Source organism: Diabrotica virgifera, chromosome 1, assembly GCF_917563875.1.
Source record: "Diabrotica virgifera virgifera chromosome 1, PGI_DIABVI_V3a".
NCBI classification, from domain to species: domain Eukaryota; kingdom Metazoa; phylum Arthropoda; class Insecta; order Coleoptera; family Chrysomelidae; genus Diabrotica; species Diabrotica virgifera.
Genome location: NC_065443.1, coordinates 183,071,450 through 183,096,975, shown reverse-complemented (window position 1 = coordinate 183,096,975; position 25,526 = coordinate 183,071,450). Strand labels below are relative to the sequence as shown.

The 25,526-nt window shown below is 33.5% G+C and overlaps 1 protein-coding gene and 1 long non-coding RNA gene across 3 annotated transcripts; one reads left to right on the top strand and one right to left on the bottom strand.

Moving 5' to 3' along the window:
• The first annotated feature begins 1,957 nt into the window (after window positions 1-1,957).
• LOC126878972 (uncharacterized) lies at window positions 1,958-12,408 on the top strand. Its single transcript, XR_007695914.1, has 2 exons — window positions 1,958-2,289; window positions 12,170-12,408. It is a non-coding gene; the product is annotated as an uncharacterized LOC126878972 (long non-coding RNA).
• On the bottom strand, window positions 2,547-6,144 carry LOC114347861 (uncharacterized). 2 transcript variants are annotated; one of them, XM_050641835.1, is made up of 3 exons: window positions 5,707-6,144; window positions 3,515-5,474; window positions 2,547-3,429 (listed from the first exon to the last, which is right to left on the bottom strand). In XM_050641835.1, exons 2-3 carry the CDS (start codon window positions 5,469-5,471, stop codon window positions 3,212-3,214), a joined length of 2,175 nt encoding a protein of 724 aa, XP_050497792.1. In that variant the 5' UTR covers window positions 5,472-5,474; window positions 5,707-6,144; the 3' UTR covers window positions 2,547-3,211. The 2 variants fall into 2 exon arrangements, with proteins under 2 accessions (XP_050497792.1, XP_028154325.2); XM_028298524.2 differs by having other exon boundaries at window positions 3,515-6,144.
• Window positions 12,409-25,526: the final 13,118 nt, after the last annotated feature.

The following is a 25,526-nucleotide window of genomic DNA, read 5'->3' as shown; positions in this document are numbered from 1 at the left end:
TTCGTTTGGGTATAGATAACGCTAAATGTTCATAAGAAATTTCTCATTTATTGTTTACGTAGTTTGTGCCTTGTGTGATAAAATAAGGCTTTTCATTTAGATATTTAGTTGAAGAAACGTGTAAATTAAGCGATTTTTATGTGCTTTTGCTCAGTGAGTTAGTTTAATGCAGTAATTCTTCTTGACAACTATTTGAGGTTATGTTTATTTGTTTTTAATTAAGCGTTAAATGAAGATATTAAGACAGCGTTAAATTAAGATATTAGTATGCTGGATAATTTGTTAATAAATTATTTATTAGTTGCATATATATGTTGTTTCAGTTTTGACACAGTAAGTAGGTATATATAACTAGTGAAAATTCTAAAATGTGAGGGCTGGTACAATCATGCAGAATTAATGATGTTTCTAGCCTGGCGCACAAGCGATCTTAAACAAGTGGTAGTACTTATATCTTCGACACATGGGACGTAGGCCTATATAGGTTTCATGTTATGTACCTATTTTTTATACTATTTTGAAACATCTGAAAGAGGTCACTTTTTGAAAGTATTAAAGACGTGATTTTACCGACGTGAAAAAAACGTAGATACGATTACGTTTTAAAATCGTCACAATTATGACGTCAAATCGATGAGACAAATACACGTGATTTTCAACGTCAGTACTACGTCATAGAAACACGTCAATTGGTCATTTTTATGACGTGTTATCTACGTTATAAAAACGTCGTATGGTTGCCTGGGTATTCTATATAAGTATCTACACATTACACCTATTATCATCATCATCATTCTCTTTGCCTTATCCCTATGCAGTGTCGGCTTCCCTAATTGCATTTCTCCACACAATTCTATCTTGAGTCATATCAATGTTAATCCCCTTTACCAACATGTCCTGCCTTATCGTCTTCTTTGGTCTTCCTCTCCTACTCCTTCTAGGAATCTGCACTTCAGCTATTCTTCGTATTGGGTGATTAACGTCTCGATGTTGAACATGACCAAACCATCTTAACCTATGCTCTCTCATTTTGGCATCAATTGGTGCCACACCTAGACTTCCCCTAATATACTCATATCTAATTTTATCCTTCTTTGTCACTCCACTCATCCATCTAAGCATTCTCATTTCCACCACATGCATTCGTTGTTCCGCTTTCTTTTTCACTGCCCAACATTCAGTTCCGCGCATCATAGCCGGTCTTGTGGCTGTTTTATAGAATTTTCCCTTCAGCTTCATTGGAATTTTTCTGTCACAACACACCACTCGCTTCTTTCCACTTCATCCATCCAGCCCTAATTCTACTGCATGCATCTCCATCTATTTCTCCATTACTCTGTAATACCGATCCTAGGTACTTAAAACTATTGCTTTTCACAATCATTTCACCTATTATATTATATTTTACTTTATTCTATACTATATATCTATTCTAATCTATCTATATATTTCATTTAATCTGTTACATTCTACTCTATTCTGTTTTAAATCAAATACTTTATTAGTAAGTATCTACATATATATTACATCTATTCTATTATATTCTACTCTATTCTATTTCAGTTTATTTTATACTATATATCTATTCTAATCTATCTCTCTATTTTATTTATTTTATTAATCTGTTCTATTCTATTCTGTTTCAAATCAAACACTTTACTCAAACAAAGAAACAAACGACATTCAAAAGCTTCTAATAAAAAAATCATTGCATTGGTACTACTGAAAATATTGACATTTTTACAACATTTATTCCAAGTTCCTTCAATTTTTTTGAGGACAAGAAAATTTTGCTTTCAAGAAATTCACGAATTTATTGGCGTCAAGTTAATAACGAACAAACTTGGATGTCAAATTGTGCTTTGAGAACACGTCAAATTTGGCCTTGAATAACTTGGTCAATTTATTGTTCAATTTATTGTTGATGTAAAGTGCACTTTACACTCTGTTGCCATCGTATACGCTAAAAGCTGATTGGCTCCGCCATCTTTTGCTCAGATTTCCGGATTAATTTGGAAGGGGTAAACAGATGATCAGTTGTTTATTTTTCGTTTACTCCAGTTTACTCTGGTTTAACCTTTAACCTCACTTAACTAGATAGATCGAGAAATATTAAATTACTATTACTATTATTCAGGTTGAAAAATGCCTTCTTCTAAGGTAAAAGGTTGCGAAGTCGATTGGGGAAAAATAATGTGAAAATGAATTCTTTCCCAAAAGAATCTGAACGACGGAAATAAAAATATAGGGTTAAAACAAGATCCAAACAAATATGCTGTTGTTTGTGAAGTAAGTTCTTCAAGTAAAATTAATTGAGTATTTGCATTTGATGCATTCTCTTTATAATATTTATATCATTAAAAAATATTGTATTCAATATTTGAAGGTTTAGGAACACTACTTCTGAAATGTGGAAAAAAGTTAGACAAGATGGCAGCAGAAAATTAAAATGCAATGCTGTACCAACAATATTTAGAGAAGAAAGCGAAAGTATTTAATTATTTATATTGGTTTTTTGTTTATTCACCAATTTAACACCTATACAGCCATTCCAGGTTCCGTACGGGACATTTAGACTATGCATTGTTGAACAAAACTTGCTGAGATTTTTTAACAATTCAATTGAAAGCTATAAATTAAATAGACTTAGGTGAAAAACAAACAGATTACTTTGCTCAATTAATTTCAAAGACTTAACTTGACTAGTTTCAGTGTAAAACTGGTTCAATCCACGGTTCTGTACGGGACAACATTTAGCTCCTATCTGTGCAACTTAAGCATCAACTTAAAAATTCTGTGATGTTTTTAAACATTTCCTACTGTAATTATACACTTTGATTCCTAAGACTTCAATTTTTGTAGTTATGCTTATTTGTTCAATACTCTGTTTGAAAATAAAATGGTATAAATTAAAATAAACAGTTCCGTATGGGACACCTACTGGTTCCGTACGGGACCTATGTGAAATATTCCTAACATCCCCTTCATTTATTTGTTAAGAAATAAAACATAGACTGTGATGAATGTGAAATATATTTATTTAACTTATTATAATAGGTTTTCCTTCAATTAACTTAAATATTAATGAATAATTAATATAAGTTACACTAAAATATTAATGAAAATTTATCAATGAAGTAATTCTAACTACTTCAAATTTTAATGCTACTTAATAATGCTACTAAACATAATGAAGAGTAGGCTAGGCAAACTAAACATTCAGTTTTTTGAAAATCTCATCGTATAGGGATACTCCATTGATTTCAAAATGACGATTTGATACTGGGTGTGGCGGTTCCTTGATCCTGCACATTATATTGACATGATGCAGTGTTTGGATATCAGGCTTTGATGGCCAAAAGAATCTTTGGCCCACTCTGGCCATGAATGAGACAGTTATGTCTTTCTCCGATTTATTTTCAACAATCCCTGCAAAAAAATACAAAAATTGCTAAGTTACCAGTAGGTTCAAAATATTCAACACTATTATATATATAATAAAATAAATAATTACCTGGATACCATTGGCTGTCATATATCACTCCAACCCATGATCCTACAACTGTCTCTTCACCAACTGGTAGTGCAGTAGGTGTACACATTTTGTCATCATCAGAATCAGACGAGGAATAGACATCCTCATAGCGTAGGCGCCTCTGTTTTAAATCTAATTGCCTTGAGAGGTCTTCTTCCGCTTCTTTGGAAATAATGTGTTTAGTCATTAACGATTTTGCAGTCCGTGCAACAAGTATGCTCGTAGAGTCATAAGGCATAAAGTAGTGGCATTGCCGAATGTCAGGAATAGACTTTATGTCTGCCCATTTTTTTTCCATTTCCTGGGCATGATTTTGTACATCTTCTTCAGGCAGAAAGATAATATGTGTCCCTTTTATTTCTTCTTTAGCACATTCATAAAACTCAAAGGGATTTGAAATTGTTCTTTGTCTTGATTTGATTTTGATCCATACTCGGTGCTTTATGGCGCCCCCTATCGCATCAACAGAGCCTTTTCCATGGGAAGTGGCGAAAAACAACCAGTCAAAGTCAATTTTGAAATGTTTTTGCATTGAGCACAAGAGTCCAGCTGTATATTTGTTTTTGAATTGAGATGAGGGACCATCAGAGAATATTGACAGTTTTTCCAGATTAGGGAACCTCTTGAGAATATCTTCAATTATTCTATACAGAAAAACTTTAATGCTGAGTTTTTGATGTGATAAATCATCACTCACAATGGTGTATGAGGAAGTTGCACTACCAGTCCAAACACAAGCTGTAAATAAAGTTACCTGTTGATGAGACCAATGTGCGGACTGTATCTCATCCTGTGAAATCAAGGAAAAGTTTTCTGCAAAATCAATCTGCAGAGTTCCTGACTTTGGATTATTTTCAAGTCTCCTTGCTTCAAATTCTTCTGATTGCACATTTTTGATATAGCAATGAACTCTAAATGTAGGCAATTGTTTTTTTATTTCACAAATTACATCTTTTACAGTACCGCTGTGCTCAACTTGTTTTGGCCTTTTTTCAATGTCAACCCATTGTTTCCAGACAATTCTTTTCCCTTCATCATAATCACTGACAGTTAACACATGTGCAAGTTCATGTTCAACCAAACTTTTGCATTGGGAACAAGTTCCTAACATACAGTTTTCTTCGTTTAAGCTGCAAACAAGTTTTCTTAATAGTTCTTTGCCATTTGGTACAAGATCCTGGTTTAATACTTTATTACTATGCAAGGATTCTAAAAGATAGTTAAAATTTCCGTGGTATTTACACACACATACCGTGTGTGGTGTATCACTTACTAAAAGGACATGTTTTGGTCGCAGATCATAAAATGTGGTCTTTGTCACTTGTTGCAAGCCTGTTTCTTGGATGAATTGTTGATAGGCTTCTTTGACTGACATGACAAGAAACCTTTTTTGCACATTAGCTCTTTTGTTAGTTACAGGGTCCTTAATTGATTTTGTATCCCTTTTTCCTGGAGCCTGATAACTTATATCATCCCTGATAAAAAAATCTTTGACAGTTTTCTTTACCTCATCAGAGAGTTTGGTTGTACACTTACGAGGAGGTTTGGTCAATATCAAATTTGGGTATTCCAAAATCAGTTTCCGTACAACAGCTTGTTTCTTGGAAGGACTATCTGGTAAAACTTTTTTAACCCTATTTACAGCCTTTCCTAAGCTCTGAGGCCTTTTATATGAGCCAAGTTCTGAAGCTACACTGGGAAAATTTGACTCTTCTCCTAATTTAGCTAGCCTTTTCCGCTCTCGTTGTTTTTGTTTCCTTAATGTTTCATATTTTCTTTTACTTTCTAAGATATCTGGCCTATCTTTAAAAAGATCTCTCTCCTTTGCTCTTACGGCTTTCACACGTTGCCTCTCCTTTTCCTGATGTGCAGCAAGTCGCTGGGGATCCAATCGTAGCTTCTCAAAATATCTTTTCTTTTTTTCTTTATTGTCCATTTTCTGAAAAGATAAATACATGTAAGTGGTTTAGGTCTAGCTTAAAATGATGTAGGTCTATAAGGCTCTTGTAAAATTTGGCTATAAAACATTTAAACAGGCATAGAGTGTGACTTTTGCATCCATAATACAAATTTCCCGTACGGAACTGTCCCGTACGGAACTACTGTTTCATATAAAAATACCGAGTTTGAAAAAACATCAACTATATGAGTGTATTGATAATTCCACTTACCTAACTTTTGAAGGTTTTGACGTTTTAGTCTTATTTTGTTCTCTCGGGAAGCTAACTTTTCCAACTTTTTGGTTCCGTATGGGACACCGAAATCACTCTTAAAGTTTATTTTTCTGTTAAGTTCTGAAATCACTGAACATCATAATTTAGGTTGATAGTGCTGGTTTTTGAGGTTATGTTGATAAACAAAACAAAACATATGACATTTAAGAAAAAATAAAGAAGAAATCAGGTGGGCCAACTTGATTACATTTGAGACTTTGAGCACAGTATCAGCTTGTCAAACTTTGGGTGCACAAAAAACCTAAATAAATAGACAAATTTTTAATTTTACGTTTTGATTTATTTTTATTAGAATGTTTTAATGCCTTTTCTAATGAAATTTCATTTTATTATAAAACTTTATTATTTTGCATTTAGGCTCATTATTTCTGGAATGGCTGTATAGATATTTGTATAACAAGAGAGCGAAGTGCACCTTTTCCTCCCAAGAATAAAGCTTACTAGTTTACTACAGTAATCATTCAAGGGAAGAAAAGGCACTTCTCCCATGTTATACATTTTTCCACCTCCCTCAAATAAGTGATTTTTCCATTTTTAAAATATTTATATAACTGTTGATTGAATACATGAATCATAATTGAATACAGGAATTTGTGTATTCAATCAACAATAGAACTAACAAAATTTATTAGAAAACTAAAACTAACAAGTAGGTACAGTATAACTATCAAATTATTAATGAAATATTTTTAAATCAAAATAACAATTTACTGTTTTTACCATTTTGCAACATCTATAAATAAAATTTAAAATGTATGTATACTTACCTAATAGAAAATAGAGTAATAGTATAGGGTGTCAATAAGTTATTTCATCTATGCTATGACATAGTATGACGTCAACATCACTTTTACTTTTACTCCCTAGGGATTAAAAGTACTTTGTTTCCCTAGGGAGAAAAAATATGACTATGCTCCCTACAATGAGGCCAGGAAATGTATACTTTGGATAGAGGTAGGTGGGAAAATCTGTTTTATTCAGTTATTGTGATTTGTTTCTTAGACAATCGGTTTGTTCTAGCACGAGTTTCAAACGGTCTGAAACCATTAGCGAATAGTGGACCAGCGCGAGTAGAGGGGATAGCACTCGTAACTGTATTACATAGGCGCCCATACACACGGGCAGGGGGGGGGGGCCGTGGCCCCCCCCTAGCTTTTCGGGAAAGAAAAAAATTAAATTTATATTACATAAACGTATTTTTGTCAAATCAATATTGGATAATTTTGAGAGATAAATTGGAAACAACATATTTATTAATAAAAAAAATTCACATATTGGGTAGTTATTAATAGTTTAACAGAAAATCTTTGTGTCTGCGACAGTGGTCTGTATGGAATGTGCATAATATACATTTCCCACAATCACGGTATGCTACTAACGAAAACATTGAAAGAGATTAGAGGCGTGGGAAACATATACACTGTAATTGACACCCAAAATTACAAATTAAATGAATCATTTATAATACTGCAAAAAAACCATATCAGCAAGAAATCCGATCTCTGATCGATAATCACTAATGAGCCATTTGTCTTTAACAAGTGGTATAAAATAGTAATTATATTTTATATTTTGAAAAAATTCATACTGAAAAATAATTTTTAAAATTTATTGAGCATAGTCAAATTTTAGTTTGCAAAAGTATTTTTTTAGTACATAAGTAGATTATTTTTAAAGTGTTCATTATGATGAACAGAACAATTTTATTTAAATTAAAAACAGGCGATCTTTCATGATGAATGAGTGTTATATACAGGGTGTCCCAAAAGTAGCGGAAAGGCCGAATAATTCGCGAAATGAACATCGGATCGAAAAACTGAAAAATACATGTTCAATAATTTTCAAAAATCTATGCGATGACACTAAACAAGTCCACCACTTCAACCCCTGGGTGTGGAGCGGGGGGTAAATTTTAAAATCTTAAATGGAACCCCTAATTTTTGTTGCAGATTTGGATTTTCCTTGTAAAAATAAACAATTCGAGCCATTTTGCGAATTGTGGATAGATAGCGCTATAATCGGAAAAAACGGTATATCGTGATACCACAGCAAAATTATAGAAACGGTCTAATATCTCGAGAAATATACTTCCAAATAAAAACTAAAAAACACGTGTTTAATATTTTTCAAAAATCTATAGAATGACACCAAACAGGATTTTTCATTCCACACTCCGGAGGTGGGGTGAAAGTTAACTTTAAAATCTTAAATAGGAACCCCCGTTTTTTCTTGCAGATTGAGTTTCCTCCTAAAAAAATAAGTAACATTTATTCGAACTTTTTTAGAATTGTTGACTTGACGGATGGCGCTATATTCGTAAAATGCGATTTATTTGCGCCATCTATCAACAATTCTAAAAATGTTTGGAATATGTGTGCCTTATTTTTCATAAGGATTCTATATCTGCAAAAATAAAGGGGGCTCCTTTTTAAGATTTTAAAGTAAAAACTTGGTTCGACACATACTCATGGTTAGTCTGCTCGCCAAAGTTGAAGGGAAGACTTTGCAAGCATTGTATTCTTTTCAAATGGGTTTTAAAGAGAGGCCCAACTTTTGTGGTACCCATGCCATTTCCATTTAAAAACTTGGTCTAGTGTTTAAATGTATGAATAATTCCTCACAACAGGGTTCAAACTAGGTTTTTTGGGTGGTTTAAACTACAGTAGACTCCCTCTATAACGAGAACTGAAATGGTGAATTAATTATCTCGTTATAAGCGGATCTCGTTATATCAAACAATACATAATAATAATGAAATTTTTTGATGCCTCTTACGTAGTTTATTATGTGTCGATGGTCAACCTGAACAGTGAACAATGAGACTTCGCCGCCATAGATTGTAAATTTCCTATAGTATTCAGTATCGGTCGATAAACAGGCAGATGTTTATTACAGGTGGCCGAGTTTATTATAGCACTGGCCTCGATAATAAGACAGACGTTGGGCATTTCTATGTACAGGTAGTTGGGGCATTTATTTATTTATGACCATTACAACGCTAAAAACAGGTAAAGACAAGTATTCTTCGATTTAAATTTTCCTCGTTATAACCAAATATGCCTCGTTATAGAGCGTTATAGTTCAATAGGGATTTCATGGGACACCTAATGTACCTCGTTATAAGCGAAACCTCGTTATATCCGTGTTCGTTATAGAGAGAGTCTACTGTATATATTGTCATCCGAAATATACAAAATGTAATGTGCAACATCTTCACGTTTGGCCCCCCCCTAAAAATTTTTATATGGGCGCCCTTGCTGTATTATGTTCTCTCACTGACCAACTGTTTGCTGACTAGTTCGACTGTTTGCTAGAACAAACCTATTATTCAAACAAAATGTCCTCTACGTCAGACTGATCAGAATTTTAAAAATGTGTCATATCAATCAAATCAAAAAATTTAAAAAATTGTTCCTGTAACCATTTTTAGTGGAAATAATAACAGTACTTATATTGGATCAGAGAGCCACCCAATTCATTGTTAAAGTATGATAAACTAAAAGTTAAACAATTAGGCATGCACTTCATATTATATTTAATGAAATATAACCCACTGGTACTCATACAAACTTGACGGCAAGCAAATTCAACAAATTTTTCCTCATTTATTAGTTTTTCACTACCGTTAAGTTTGGAAACAAGTGCTGTTGCCAAATAAAAACATATACAGTCGGAAAAATGAAAGAATACCATTTTTTTCATAAATAATAAATGAGAGAGATAGATTATTAATAATCTGATAATCTGAATAATATGTGATTGATGTGATCGTTCATGGGTATTGGCTCCGTGTGTCTCCCCTCTACTTACAGTCACATGACACGCTGTCAGATTTTGTAAGGACGTTTTAACATTGAGTCTTATGGGATTATTTTGTTAAACTTGAATATTTTATTTTGTAGTGATAATAACCGAATACAATTGTTAGAATTCATTAGTTATTAATTTATACTGTAATTTATAGTGCAACAAAAATATTTTCTTTTTCGTTAATAAAGATTTATTGACATAAACTGCGATAGTGAGGTTATGTATACAAAATCAAACTGATAATCAATATTGGAAAGTGAAGAATTTATATCAGATTAAGTGCGTTTTTATTTTCTGTTTATATTAATACATAGTATCACTAGCGTGACACGGCATTTTTTTTAAATATCTCATTTAAACATACACAAAGCGTCCTTATAAAATTTCAAAAAACCGCCACCATGAGCAGGTCGGTCGATTATGCTTTGACACTTTGTTAACGCTCGGAGCGAATTCTTTCATTTTTTCGACAGTATGTATTTGCCACAGCAACTACAGGTGACACTGTTTCTCTTTGTCTTTAAGAGTGTGAAACAAAGATAACTACAGTGGGAAAAATAAAGAATACCCATGAACGATCACATCGATCACTTATTTTGTGTTTCCTATCTTTTTCTATAACAAACGTTTATTATTTATAGAAAAAGACAACAAACATAAATTAAGTGATTGATGTGATCGTTCATGGGTATTCTTTCATTTTTCCAACTGTATCTGTAATATACGCTGAGCTCGTAGGTAGAGGGGATAATTAAAAAATCGCGAGAGCCAGTAGTGACAAGTCTGTAAACCTTTACTGGAAATTTGACATAAATGTCAAAGTGAATAATTTAAAATTGAAATTAAAAACATTAATTAGAAAAAATATTAGTTGGTCAAAGCTGTGGTATATATTTTTATCTTAAGTATACTTACTTATCTACACGATAATTGTGAATGTATCTGAAGTAAGAAATTAATATTTCATTAAGAGAACGTTAAAACAGTTAGCAAAATTTTTAAAAAATCGATTACAATTTAATTACTTTTTTGCGTTGTAAATATTAAGCGATAAAATTAAATAATAAATTTAAAAATTACTGGTGAAAGTTGAATTAGTAATCCGCTAGGAGCGACACCAGCGAAGCTCAGAGCGTATAAGTGGGTGCGTTTGGACGACCATAGCGGCTGACTGTCAGCAGAAATCGGCTGAGTGGTTGTATCCAGCTGTGATAGGGAAAGCTTAGTAAATCTCTCAGCGGCTGACTTCCAGCGGTGACGGCTGACAGCTACTGCTGGCTCAGCTGTCCAGCCGCTGTGGTCATCCGAACACACCCAGTGTCAGTCATGTTTTCCTATAGTATAGAAGGCTTAGATAGAAGGTTATGTAAGATTTTTGTTTGTTTATTTTTTCTTCTTCTTTTGTGGCCTTTGAAAGCTGTGCCCATTTAGCCAGCAAAATTTTTTAAAATTAATGCCTAACTAAACCTAAATGCTAAACCTACCATACAAGAAAACCATTACGAACCTAAACGACCAATCAAGGATACGGAAGGGAAAGTAAAGTTATTTAAAAAATAAACCGTTGTTAAAATATAAACTAAATAAATAAAATATAAATTGAAAACAATAATTTGACGTTATAAATGTAACCTCCAATATTATGACAGACGTCAGTTACCATGACATCATATATTATACTCGTCACTAATTCTAGCCAATGAAATGCTTGCTGTAATAGGAATGGCATATCAAAAAAATCTGACTATTCTCTATATATTTTTTCAAATTTAGAATATGGCAACAAGGGGAAAGTTATGTGCATTCCTCATTGTTTGACTTTTCCTATTAGTATCAGGTCATCGTACAATACAAATACTTCCTGCAATGATTGGAAGTAATGCAGAACAAGAATTGAATTTGGAATCGCCGAGAAAAAGGATTGGTGTACAAAATAAGAAAGTATATAAAGGACAACAAACATCTTCCATAAGCGATCAAAATTGTATAACTGAAATTCAGGAAATAGATTCTGCTCCACCTTTAGGTATAAAAAATATTTTGACATTTTTTTTATTTAATACACAATTTAATTTACCATCTGATCATGAAGCTATAAGTAAATGGTGTGAATGTTGAACACATGAGGGAGAAGCTGCCATGTGGCAACTCTCCTGTATAATATATTTTATATTAGTTCACATAAATAGTTAATTTATTAAGTCTGTTGGCCATGGTTTCTTCAGTCACCTTTCAAATCCAGGAGGGGTATTTAGCAGTCTTGATTCGTTACTTGGATGATCCGTTGTCCATCAAGGAAGTTTCTTGTGATTATTCTAATTTCTTCCTCTACCAAGGATGTGGCAGAGTTATCTTGTATAGGGTTTTGTTCAAGTGTAAACACTTTTTTGCGCCAGTCCAGAGCTGTCTGCCAGCGCTGTCTTGAATAGAAAGGTGGTCTATTTTTCATGCCACTGGCATTCCAGTGAGACTGGCACCAGTTTCTGGATACATGTAAACGTTACTTTATTTTATGTAAATATTATTTTCATTCTAGAATCAAAGGGAGACTTTTAACAGGTAAATGACGCTATCATTCTTTTTGTTCTAGAAAAACTGTATGAGTTTTTGTGAATGAACAACGATTGTGAATGAGTGAGAAGTCTAATAAAGCCACGACGAGATACTGTATTAGAGCGTACGATTTGGAGGTATTTTTGATTAGATACATTTTGTAAAGTACAATATAAATTAGATTTGATAATGTGTAGTATTTCCTAATAAATTAAATACTATTAAGTGTTTATTGTTCTTGTAAGTTAGTGTGGTAAATAAATAATATGAAGTAAGTCTGTGTATTTAAATTAATATAAGTGTTCTTATTTAAAAATAAATAAAGTCAATTCAAAATAAATATTAATGCCTAAAAATCAAATTAGTAAAGTCGCTCACATGTCACTAGCAAAGAAACTTGTCAGCTTTTTGTTTCCGGTTGATTTGGACAGGTTAAGAATTTAAAGTGGTAACACTACATGTTAAATCAATCATTTTAAATTGTTTACAGTTTTACTTACAGTAGGAGAGATGTTGTTCTGAAGCTATTTTCTTGTGGCATTTTTACAATTTTAACTATTTAGAATGGGAAATAAGCCACAATATTATTAAAAAATGATTTTTATTAACGTTTCGACGCCCAAATCGGGTGCCGTTGTCAAAATACAAAATACTATTAATATAAACAAAAATGTTGTTGCTTAGTAAAAAAATTCTTCTAATAATTTATTTAATTTGACTCATTTATATCGGCAATTCAGATACATATGATACATTTTAAAGTAGAAGACTTTAAAATGATATTGCCAATATTTATGAGTTGCGTTCCTGGGACGACTTTACTGAAAGATAGTTCATTCGATTACATGAAATCAACCCCAACTCAAAAATAGTAGGAGAGATGTAACATACTTTTGTTTACCAGTATGCAAAAATTAAAAAATCTTTCATAGATATTGATTCACCACTCAAGAACTAACAAATTGTGAAGAGCACAAATATGCCTGTACTTCGTTATCTGTCCAGGGCCGATATCAATTGATTGTCACAATATTGTATAGGTATAGAATAATTCATTTTATTACAATTAACAGTTTTTAGGTTTCCATACTTCTAAAGGAAAAACGGACCCTTATAGGCTCGCTATATACTTTACTATGGCCAAAAAGCGGTAGTGAGAAAAGAAGACATAACATCAGAAGAAACAGAAATGAAAAAAAAAAAAGGTGTTCGACAAGGGTGTATACTTTCACCAATATTATTTAATATATAGGTACTCGGAAGACATATTAAGTAAGACAATGGATGAAATAAACATAGGCATTAGAATTAATGGCATGATCATAAATAACCTGAGATACGCTGATGATACAGTTCTTTTAGCCGAATCACATGAAAACCTACAGATACTGCTTACTTAATAAAGTGACCTCAGTAAGTGGAGAATATGGACTATCGCTTAACATAAGCTTTATTCCAGCAATGCTAAACCTACAAAAATTTTATCTGTCTCTTCCACATTAACCAAGAAGAAGTGTTGAAATTTCTGATACATTTCCAGTGGATACATTACCAGCTATTCGTGATGAATAATGAGTAATACAGACTTAAAAATTCATACAGACCTAGCAGTCATTACTTAGCTTTTGATTAAAATTGACTAATCTAAACGCACAAGTGGTCTATTACTTTTCTGTCCAAAAAACGTTTATATGTTTTTTGTCATTTTGAATTAAACACCTATAAGTTCGTTTATGCTTTATGTTTCTAGCTTGATTCTATTTTTGAAGTTATTAGGTGCGATTGGGAAAAATGTTGTGAGTTTTTTATAAAACTAACAGTATGCACTATTGTGCACACAGACAATATAAAGTTAGTTGCTAAATCTTTCAAGTTACGTATCAGTGGAAATAAAGTGTGAACAAAATATATTGGTGTTTTTAGTAAATATATGTTTTATAATTTTTTAATTTGTGCTATTCTTTTAATGAAATTTTTTGGAAAGTAGTAAGTATTAAAATTTAATTTAATATTTAAATAAATTACAAATAAACTGTTTGTTTTGAATCTATTTATTTCCTTGAAATAGTTGAAATCATATATACAGTAGACGCTCTCTTAACCGACCATGACAGGAGCTGCCCATAGGTTGGATAATCAAAAAGTTGGTTAAACCGAAAATCTTTAAAACCACCCTCAGAAAGACATTACATATGTAACTCTATTAAAAATATATATATTTTATGATCTATAAACAAAAAAGTAGTATGTACATATAGTCCGTCCGCTATAACTTTTCCCATGGGTCACGATTCATTTTCAAACAAATTAAGTCAAAATATAAAGTGAAACGAATGTCGATGTGTATATACATATGTAATTAACAATATCACTCACAAGACAAATTATGAAACTTGTATGACCTCTAATCTAAAAATAGTATCATCCAAAAAGGTGTAGGGTCGGTCGGTTAAGAGGGCGTCTACTGTAAGTATAACTTACATACATAAAAGTACACACACTATTTTTTAATCCATGTTTAAACACTGGTTATGTCACTAGTATTAAAAGAGGCACCTAAACACATTTTGCAAATTATCACAAAAACTAATCTTGTAAGTAACAGACCAGTTTAGCTCCAGCATCCTCATCTGATCTTCCCCCTTTTCTAGCAACAGTTTATGCCTGGGAGAATCCACCTGCAGAATAACTGATAAATGCTTATACTTTTCATTAACAATAACCATACTAACTCCTTCCACGCTATGTGTTCTGCTTTACTATTTTGACCAGCTTCTTATCTTATTCCCAGTATCTTCCACACATCGGAACCTAAATGACTTAAAACTCATACTCTCACCTTTTCTATAGAATTATCACAATACCGTTTTAGCTTTTTAAGAAGCAAATGATATTTTTACACAATCAGTGTGAAACTAATTATTGCAAGCCCCACTGCAGCCCATCCATAATGAGACCAGAATTTTGTTTACAATGATTTGGTTCAGATTCATTTAGTTTCTGTTCTGTTATGAATTAACGTCTTTTTTCTCAGAATCAATATTGCACTATCTATAGGCACTTCAGACTTTCTCAAAACAAGCAGTTCTAATAAAAGAACAACATTAATTTAATCAAAATATAATTTTGCATTTTTTTTCATTTTTTGCAATGTTTCTATATAACCTCAATCTTCTTTTTACAACTGACAGTTATGTAAAATTTATATTTTTGTGTGCGACTAGGGCAACCAGTGATCACTGAGGGCGGCCATATTTTGCTCTGGTTTCCGGGCTTGGCTACACTCTCCCTGGACGCACTCTGCTTACACTACACTACGTAACTTCATGACACTCGATTCTAGATCCCTGACCCACTACTTTGCGCCGTGTAATTTGGTTTGCCTATATAAACTTGAATCGCGAAATGAGAGCGTCAAGGCCGCGTCTCACCAAGGTCCCTATACCATAGGTTGTATGGTAACTTTGACATTGACAAATGAAATATTGTCATCGTGACGTCACCCAGACGATCAATTTTACGAATTGTTTGTAAACATAATAGGATACGTGGTTTGGAGGCTATATTTTGTTATTAAATATCGTTAGTGTTTTAATTTGTGTTTATATCTTGAGATATAATGTATCTATAGACAGGGCCGGATTAACACTTTTGCCGCCCATGGGCCAGAGGTCTGCCTGCCGCCCTAGCGGGGGTGCAACACCGGGGGGGGGGTCCGGGGCCCCCCCCCGAAAAAAATTGAAATTTAGAGGCAAAATAACGCATTTTGGGACATTTTCCAGCGCTCAACTGTCTCTTGATATTGTAATGGTTTTAGTACCTCTCATGATGAAAACAAGAAACTATGTCCTAAAATTGCGTTTTATTAATTAAAATAAACTATTTGACAAAACTCCGTTAATTACGAAACCATTTTCTACAACCGTGATATTCCATTACTTAAGATTACAATAATAGTAAATAAAATCGTTGTTGATATTATTTTGTGAAACATCATGCAGCTCGTAATTCCCAAACTCAACAATTCTTTTATAGTTTTATGACTATTTTGGCTGAGAATGATTGATTTGGAGTGAAGTGAAAATTCGGCTTCGTTACTCGGCGACGGCTCACCTGTGAATGTGCCCGCAGGCTTTGAGCCATAATCGGTCATTGCTGTCGATTTATGGGCAAAAACAGGACAGTTAGGAAGGGGCTAAAATTAGTAAAAGGTGTACAGAGTAAGACTGCAAAATAAATGATAATTTCTGTATTGAATATAGGATAATAACAAATATATACAACATCGAAATATAACTGTTCAGAGCATACAAATCACATATCCAAACAAATAACTTACTCACTAAATTAGCTTTGTTAAAGTAAATATAACTTAAAACTTCTTCTTTCTTGCACGTGCATTGGAAAAATCATCAACAACTGCACTGAAATCGAGTTTTGTTGTCAGTTCATGTTCTATGGCTAAAACAGCCAGGCTGACGAGTCGTTCTTGAGTCACTGTTGAACGCAGATAGTTTTTTACTCTTTTCAAGGTCGAAAACGATCTCTCAGCAGAACAGTTTGTAGCAGGAGTTGTCAAAAACATTTTCAAACCAATAGCCACGTTGGGAAACAAGTCCTGTAGATTTTTTTCTATCAAAAATCTGTACAAGTTTGATAGTGAAAAGTCTTTTTCGGCTTCTTTGTAGTTTCCTCGGATCAGAAGTCCTTTCAGATGGATGCACTCGCATATAAACTCTGACTCTTCAATGTCTTCAATATAGATTTTCTGCAAAGACGTCGCGTTAGCAGTAATTTCTTCGGTAGTTAGAGTCTTTAATTTTGTTAGAAATGAAAACTTTGCAACGAAGTCTGTGTACACAGAGATCCTTTTGTCTAACTGAAACTGAAGTGTTTCCACGATGATGTCATAACTTTGTTGAAGACAATTTCCCCTAATGTCATCATCCTCATCATAAGTTCTTTCTTCATCTTCTTCTGAAGATTCATCAAAGAACCTCTTTCTTTTCGCCTTTCTTTTTGGGCGATCAAAATCTTGCTGCACCTGCGGCTGCGTCTCTTGTGGAAGTTCTGGCTCATCGTTCTGTCTCATTTCACCTTGCGCAATTTGCAGTTTTTTTTCGCCCTCTTTCTTATAGTGGGTAAACATGTCTTTCATGTTCATCACATACTCTGTGAGTGAGTTGTACAGGATTACAACGCTGTCCACGGTCATATTTTCAGCCTGGATCTTTTCACTGACTGAATTAAATTTTTGAAGTACATCTCCCCAAAGGGCTGCCATGAAACATGTTTCTAGAGACATTAGTTTTCGCAACAACCCTTTGGCTTTGGATTGTGTCTGTTTGTTTTCATGATTGCTTGAAGTCATGTCTATCAGCGTCTTGACCATGGGTTTGTAGTCTTTATTAAGGCTTTTGCAAGCTTCTTCCCTTGCAGACCATCTTGTAACACTGAGAGACTTCAACGACGTGTTCTTGTCCTTTCCTGTGGCCGTGAAATTTGACAGAAGAAGATTCCACCTGTGCGTAGAAGACGAGAAAAAATTGTACAATCCTTGCAAGAGATCAAAGAAATGTTTTGCAAGAGAACAGCATTCTGCTGCGCTTGATCCCACTAAATTTAGTGAATGCGCTGAACAAGGCACATAAAATATCAAGGGATTCTTTTCTTTAAGTCTTGCCTGCAACCCCGAGTACATTCCTGACATATTTGACGCGTTGTCATAGGACTGTCCCCTACAGTTTTGTATGTCCAATCCTTTCGACTGTAGGAAAGAAAGCACTGAGTTCACTAGTTCTTCACCTGTATGACCTTGATTTTTCATAAATTCAACAAAATGTTCTTCAGGGATTCCCAATTCATTCACATACCTTAATATGAAAGACAATTGATCAATGTGTGTTACATCAGGGGTGGAATCTACTATTATAGAATAGTACTTGCTTTTCTTAGCATCATTCAAAATTGTATCAATAACGGTTTTTGCCATTATTTCGATGAGTTCTTCACAAATGGTTGATGATAGGTATGACTGTTTGCCTTTACCCGCTTTCCCATATTTTTCAATGTGTGCTTTCAAAAATGGATCAAATTCGGCAATCAGCTCCAAGCACATCATATAGTTGCCATTTGAAAAAGAACCAAATTTTTCGTCAGTCCCCCTAAAGGCAAGACCACGCGAGGCAAGTTTTTTTATTACGGCCACCACTCTCTGGAGAACTGCCTTCCAATACCTTATTTCTTCTTCCACTTGGTTTTGTAGAAGCTTATCGATCCTCCCGGCTGCTTCTGCTCTTTGTTTGTATACTATTACACTATTGTAGTGAACGTGCGAGTTTTCATGCTCTTTTATTCTCGCTGATGCATGTTTCCAATCACTGAACCCATTTTCAGTAAACTGAGTAGAGGTCGAACTAAACAATTTGCATGGACCACAGAACAAAGAGCCTAAACTTGGTGAGTAAATCAAGAAATCTCTATTTACAATTTCGCCATTTGCAAGTTTTCTGTCGAATAGCCATTTAGCCAACACTCTTTTCCTGTCTGGATATTGCCTTTCAGATTTTTTAAAATCGCAATCTTTATTTTGATTCCATCCATTTTTAACAAAATATTCCCGCGTCTCTTCATTCACTATCCATAAAGCAGGATCATAATTTGGTTTCAAATGGACAGAAGAGTCAGGTTCAGAGACTGTTAATTGATCTTCAATCTCGTCAACAACAAAAGTTAATTCGGATATAGCTGGTTTGATCTTGTCAGTATCAACACATGACGAAGCTGAAGGTGCTGATGCTGAAGGGGTTGAGGGTGAAGCTGAAGGGGTTGATGCTGAAGCTGAAGGGGTTGATGTTGAAACCGGAGGGGCTGATGCTGAAGCTAAAGGGGTTGATGTTGAAGCTGAAGGGGCTGATGCTGAAGCTGGAGGGGTTGATGTTAAAGCTGAAGGCACTGATGCTGAAGCTGTTGAAGCTGAAGGCGTTAATATGGAACATACTTCTAGTTCTACTTCACAAAATTCTTTGACACTTTCTAAAAGCACTGGTTCTGGTGGCACTGGTAGGTTACTTCTTGTAAAAAATGTATCAAGCTTCGCAGTTTTATTTACAACTTCTGTCAATTTTTTTTTCTTCTCTTCGGCTACTTTTTTGTATTGCCACCCACTGAGCCGTTTGCGTCCATCCATTGGTACAGCTGCTTGTTATAGCATCAATGACATCGGAAGTAAAGGTCTGACTGTAAAAAAAAGAATATCTGTATAATTCAAAACTGTAGTACGATACGACAGGAAAAATGAAGCGAAAAAATGAGGGAAGCGAATTTCCTTCCATTACTTATTCAACTCATTGTGAAACCTATACGTATGGCAACATGCCGAATTACATTTTTCCTTATAGAGAACGGAATTAGCTAGAAAATCGAAATTTGCCTTAACATTTTCAGAAAAATATGCTCTACACGAATTTAAAACATAAAGAAGAATTTTTCCCATACGGGCCCCAAAAACCAAAATTTTGGGGTAAAACCCCCCCAAAAAGGGGGTAAATGTTATGGGATTCTTTTGGCTAAATAACTTAGCCGAGATATTGCAAAAAGGAAAGTGTGTGCGTGTGCCGAATTTGAAGAAAATCGGTCAAAAATTGCGACCGCTACAGCGCGGTCTATATTAACTTACATTACCATTACTATAAACAAATAAATATTTCTTACCTCACAAGTTACAATTTCAAAATGTTACTCCGCTCAAAACAAATTACAAAAACGTTAAACCTAAACAGTTAGACAGACTGCAGTACGTGGAGTTGAGACCAGACAACCGAATGACAATGGCGCGTGGCGGTGATGGAGTTGGTGGGGGGAGGGAAGCGGCAAGGCGACAAGACGCCTGCCATCAGCCAATGCTAGCAACTACTACGATCCCACAACTAAATTTCCCGTGCGTAGCGTACGATACAGACTGCCGCCTCGCCCCTTCGACTCACTTGGATAGAGTGGCGTAGCGTAGTGTACTGCGACACATTACACCGCGCAGAGTGTCGCGTTATAAATAAATAATAAACAATAAAATAGTTTTTTAATATTTAATGCTCAGGTTCACTGGTCTTGATAATCGATAATAAAGCTTTATAATCAATCAAAAATAATTACACTTTTTTTTTCTCAAATCCGCCGCCCCAAAATTTTGCCGCCCTGGGCCGCGGCCCAGTTGGCCCGTGCCTTAATCCGGCCCTGTCTATAGATATCATTAAGTGTTTTTAGTATAATAACTTAAACCCAAAACTCTTTTACAAGTGTTAAGATACATTTTAATGTGGTTGTATTAAGTACCTACTGGATTTTCTTTCTGCTGTATTGTATAGTAAAGAACATTTTTGTATAGAGACATTACAGTTCTGTAATGTCTCTTGCGGTTCTTCACATCAAGTTTACATCATCTGTGTAGGTTGAAATCTGCTTAGACTTATTGAACAATATATCTAATTAAGTCTATAGATAATAGATCTATTATTATATGTAATTGTTTCATATAAAATTATAACCAATATTGCAGCCATCTGAAGATCGTTTGAATAAACAATTATAAACTAAATGAATATATAAAATGGGGAAAATTCCCTTTATTGCACTGAAATTGTATTTTTGTATAATTTACTGTTAATGTAAAACTTCACAGGTACCTATTGAATGGAATCATAATGTTTTAATAGTTTTAGATATTATAATCCAGTACCTAACGTAATCAGATGCTCTTATGTTAAACTTAAGAGAAAAACTACTAATTTTGTTACATAAATCTTTAGTTGAATCTCTTTTTCACCATGGTTTACATGTTAGGAGGAATTTATAATAATGTACTACATGCATTATCCCCAATTCAAAATTATTATATACCTACTCAAAATCATTTAAAAAAGTAAATTGTATTCAACCCATTATTAATATACCTAGGATATTTGAATGATTTAGTCCCATATATACACAAGAAAGAATCTCCTTCTGCTTTAATTAAGTAGTAATGCTATTCTACTGCATATATTTAATTGCAATTATATTCTATGATTTTTGTAACTCTACAGGTATCTACCACATTTTTTAAAGAATATATGAAATAAATAGTCATTAAAAATCCAAACGTATTTTTTTTAAATATACACATTTTCAATACATTCCTACTTTCCGAGTTCACTTCAATGAGTGAAGTGAATGAATTTGTATGCAGCATTCTGGGTGACGTCACTCCCGCCATTAGATTCTCGACGCTGATTGGTGGAAAGTTACCATGCAACCTGTCTATTTATGAACCTTGGCGTCTCACCATCAAATAATTGACAGTTATTTGTGGTTATTTGATCAAACTTGACAGTTAGTGACACAAAGTGAAAGTTAGTGACGTCACATCCTGAACATCTGATTCAAGGCATAATTCAAGGTCAGTTTGCTCAAACTCGACAAATGACAATCAGCTGCTAGACATAACATGATGGAATTTTAATTTTTAGTAAATAAATTAATATTCAAACAAATGAGAAGCGTTGAAAAGTCCTATTTTATGAACAATAATATTATTATATTACTGATTCTGATTACTACAACACCTAGAGTGACTCACAGCTTAAATTCTGAAATGATGCAGTCACTAGCTCAATATTGATTAGAAAATAATTACATACTGATACTGAAAGTAAGTTACTATACGTCTTCTAACATAGCACAAGCTATATGTTTTGGGTTTTTAATGTACCATACTTAAATACCTTGAATTATTTTATGTATGATTTTGATATCAGCTAAAATGATAAAGCAAACTTTTAAATAAGAATGAGAAAATAAACACAAGGCAGTGAACTATGATTGCTAATATTTTATACCTACATCCTTCTTTATTATCAGTTACAGTTGGGGTACTATTTATGTTATTTTTTAATGTCACAAATTTTCAATAACATTCAAATCTGGTGACTGGGCTGGTGTTTTAATGACATTTCAGCACTTATAAAGCAACCAAATATGAACCCGATATAACATAACATATCGATACATTTTTGGCAAAGTAATGTAAGTGACATTTTATGTTTTTCCATTAAACTAAAGCTATTATTGTTTAGAAGGTACTGCCAAAGTGTAATAAGCCTAGAATTAATTCAAACATAATGTGTCTAGGCTTACAACACTCCGGCAGTACCTTCTAAACAATAAGAGCGTTTGTTTAATGGAAAAACATGATTCGCCAAAAATGTCACTTACGTTACTTTGCCAAAAATGTATCGATATATGTTTTGAAAATCCACAAGGAAGAACTTCCTGTAGTTGGCTGTATACCATTAATTACAAGTGAAATTTAATAAAAAATTTTCTTCTTGGTAAATGGTATATTAGTTTAAAAAGCCCTAAAGGGCTACAAACATGTGAACAAAACATTTTCGCTCTGTAACAAGAGCATCATCAGTGTTACAAGAACATGGTGAGCCAACCAAAAAAAAAATACAAAGGTCAAAGCCCTTTAAAAAGGAGACAAAAGTCTTATATAAATAACTACATTTGAAAAATCCAAAGGATGCATAGAAATTCCTAAGGATACGGCCCTAAAGCAACATATGACTCCCACACGTTGTAAGTGGGTCAAAAGGTAATTAGGTCATTATGTTATATTGTTGCCTGCCACCTCTTAACTATGCTGATGATGCTCTTGTTACAGAGCGAAAACGTTTTGTTCACATGTTTGTAGCCCTTTAGGGCTTTTTAAACTAATATACCTTTTACCAAGAAGAAAATTTTTTATTAAATTTCACATATATGTTTTGGATCAATGTCCTGATAAAATGGGTAATTATCATCGATACGTAATTTTTGAGCACTAGCAGTGAGACGATGTGTTAGTATATCCAAATATATGTATTGGTTCATATTACTGTTAATAAAATGCATGTTACGTACTCCTGCAGACAACATACACCCCCACATCATCACTCCACCTCCTACGTGCTTTCATTTTTTTTAGTTTTAGTTCTTTAGTCTATCGGACCCAAACAAGTTTATTTTCATCAGCAAATATTACTGAATTCCAAAAGTTACAATCTTTGTTAATATGCTCCCTAGTGAACACAAATAATGTAATATGCCCATTTCTTTGGCTGATAGAAGATTTATTTCTTGCAGTTCATGTAGATTATTCTTTTGTAATATCCTAAATAATTAAATTTATTTCAAAGGTTTATTAATATTTATGTATGGTATAATTGAAACCCAAAACAGCTTATGCTATTTTAAAAGACTTATACTAACTTACTTTCAGTATGTAATTTTTTTCTAATACATATTGAGCAACTGACACAAGCTAGTTTTATAGAGCTTTTCATTCACAGTCATTTGTTTCGAGCGTCTGTCATATGTTGAATAATCCCTGTATATTAATATTATACAACATATGACAGAAGCTCGAAACAAATGACAATTGATGAAAAGCCCTATTGAGTAGTGACTGCATCATTTAAGCTGTGAGACACTGTATATCAGTGGTGGCTTCGCTACATATTAAAATTGTTTTGTTGATCTTTCCTTCCTTGATTTCCTTCTTTGCTTTCTTTAGCGTGCATACTAAACAAGTTATTTATGTACAGCAGCTTTTGTAGCCAATGGTTACTCTTGTTTGTTTTCTAGATTTTTTCTCATCAGGACTTCTGATTGCTTTTTGGTTTGTTACTTTCTACCTTCTACAATTCAGAGACAGAGTTTGGGGCTTATTATTCGTCCAAGTGTTGGAATGCTTGTGGGTTTTGATATATATGTACCAACTACCTACTAGGTTTAGGTTGAAAGGCTAAGGATTTGGTTGTGATAAATATTGTGGGATAATTGATTGCATTTGTGTGGATAAACCTGGCATCTGTTGATTTTGATCTTCGTAGTCCATCTTGAGCTGTGCCATTAGCACTAGAAAATAACTTTGTTGATATGACATATATCATTTACTTGATATCCAGTTTAAAAATACAGCACACCATTTTTAAATCCCTTTTTAACATCACTGCACTAGTAGTAGGATTGTTTCTGGTTTGTTAGTCGAAATAAAACACTTGTTTTATTTATTTTGGCCACTCATAATATTAATAAAACTAATTATATTAATTATCAGTGTAATAATAATTGTAAATCTTCAAATATACAATAAGGTTTAACTAAAAACGCACTAAAATAATTTACATTTTAAACTTATTCACAGCCGAATGTTGCTAACTGCACCAATAGCTATTAAAAAATCTGAAATTCAAATCTGATATATTTGGATCATTTCTTCTTATATCTGCAATAAGAAATTGACCAGCTGCATAATATAATACAGCAAAAAGTAATGGCTGTCAGTTCCTTTATAATTTCTATAGTATCCCTTCTGAGAGGTTGAAAGTTCACCATGTTTCCATCCATAGCTTCTAGACAATGTGAAAACTGCCATTTGCTATTAAATTTATTGCTAATTTAGAAAAATTATATGCAATTGTCGTGGAAAAGCTTACCCTTTTTAATGTGAGCCCTGTGCCTACATAGCGTAAAGCAACAATTAATCTGTAAAGAACAATATTGTTTAAATATAAATACATAGGTTAATTTAATTGATTAACTACTGTTAATTCAATCTTTGATTCGTACCTGTTCGCACTGTTGATGCTTTCACTCATAGATGTATTTTTCCCAATGTCTTCTTGTACACAATTTAGTTTTTATTAGGGCTTTCATTTCATGGAAAAAGTCCAGCTAGCCTACATTCTTTCTTTTCTATTTTTTCTGCCTGATATGCTCGAACAGTGGTAATAGGTGCCCTACTTAGTACTTGACAACAAAGTAAAGTCACAACTCCCTTCAGCACTCCTCACTCCAGCCTTTTCATTTCATTTTCAATTTTCATTGTGGATTAGATTAAGTTCAAACAAGTTAGACAACTCTTAATACAGAAAATTTGATCAAACTAGACTGATCGTGAGAACACCGATTTTTAGAATTTCAACAAACTGCAATTGTGACGTCACTTTGACGTACTTCCTCTCGTACGTCAAGTTTGCTCAAACTGTTTGATCAAAATTATTTGATGGTGATACGCGGCAAAGTTAGCGAAATGGTTTTTTCAAAGTCATTATTTTTACTTCTGCAATAGCTAAAATAATTGCACCTTATTTGTGGATCATTGCACCACTCAAAATTTCATTTGCGGATTTTCCGTTTTCGAGATATAAGATATAAGCAAATGAAAAGTGGAGATTTCGGCGCAGCGCCACAGCGTTTATGCTGTGGCAGCGCTAAAAATAAATTTCGATTTTCATAAAATGCCGTAAAATCACTAAATAACCATATCACCTATATTATGAATAAACTGGTTTTAATTGAAAATAATGAAAATT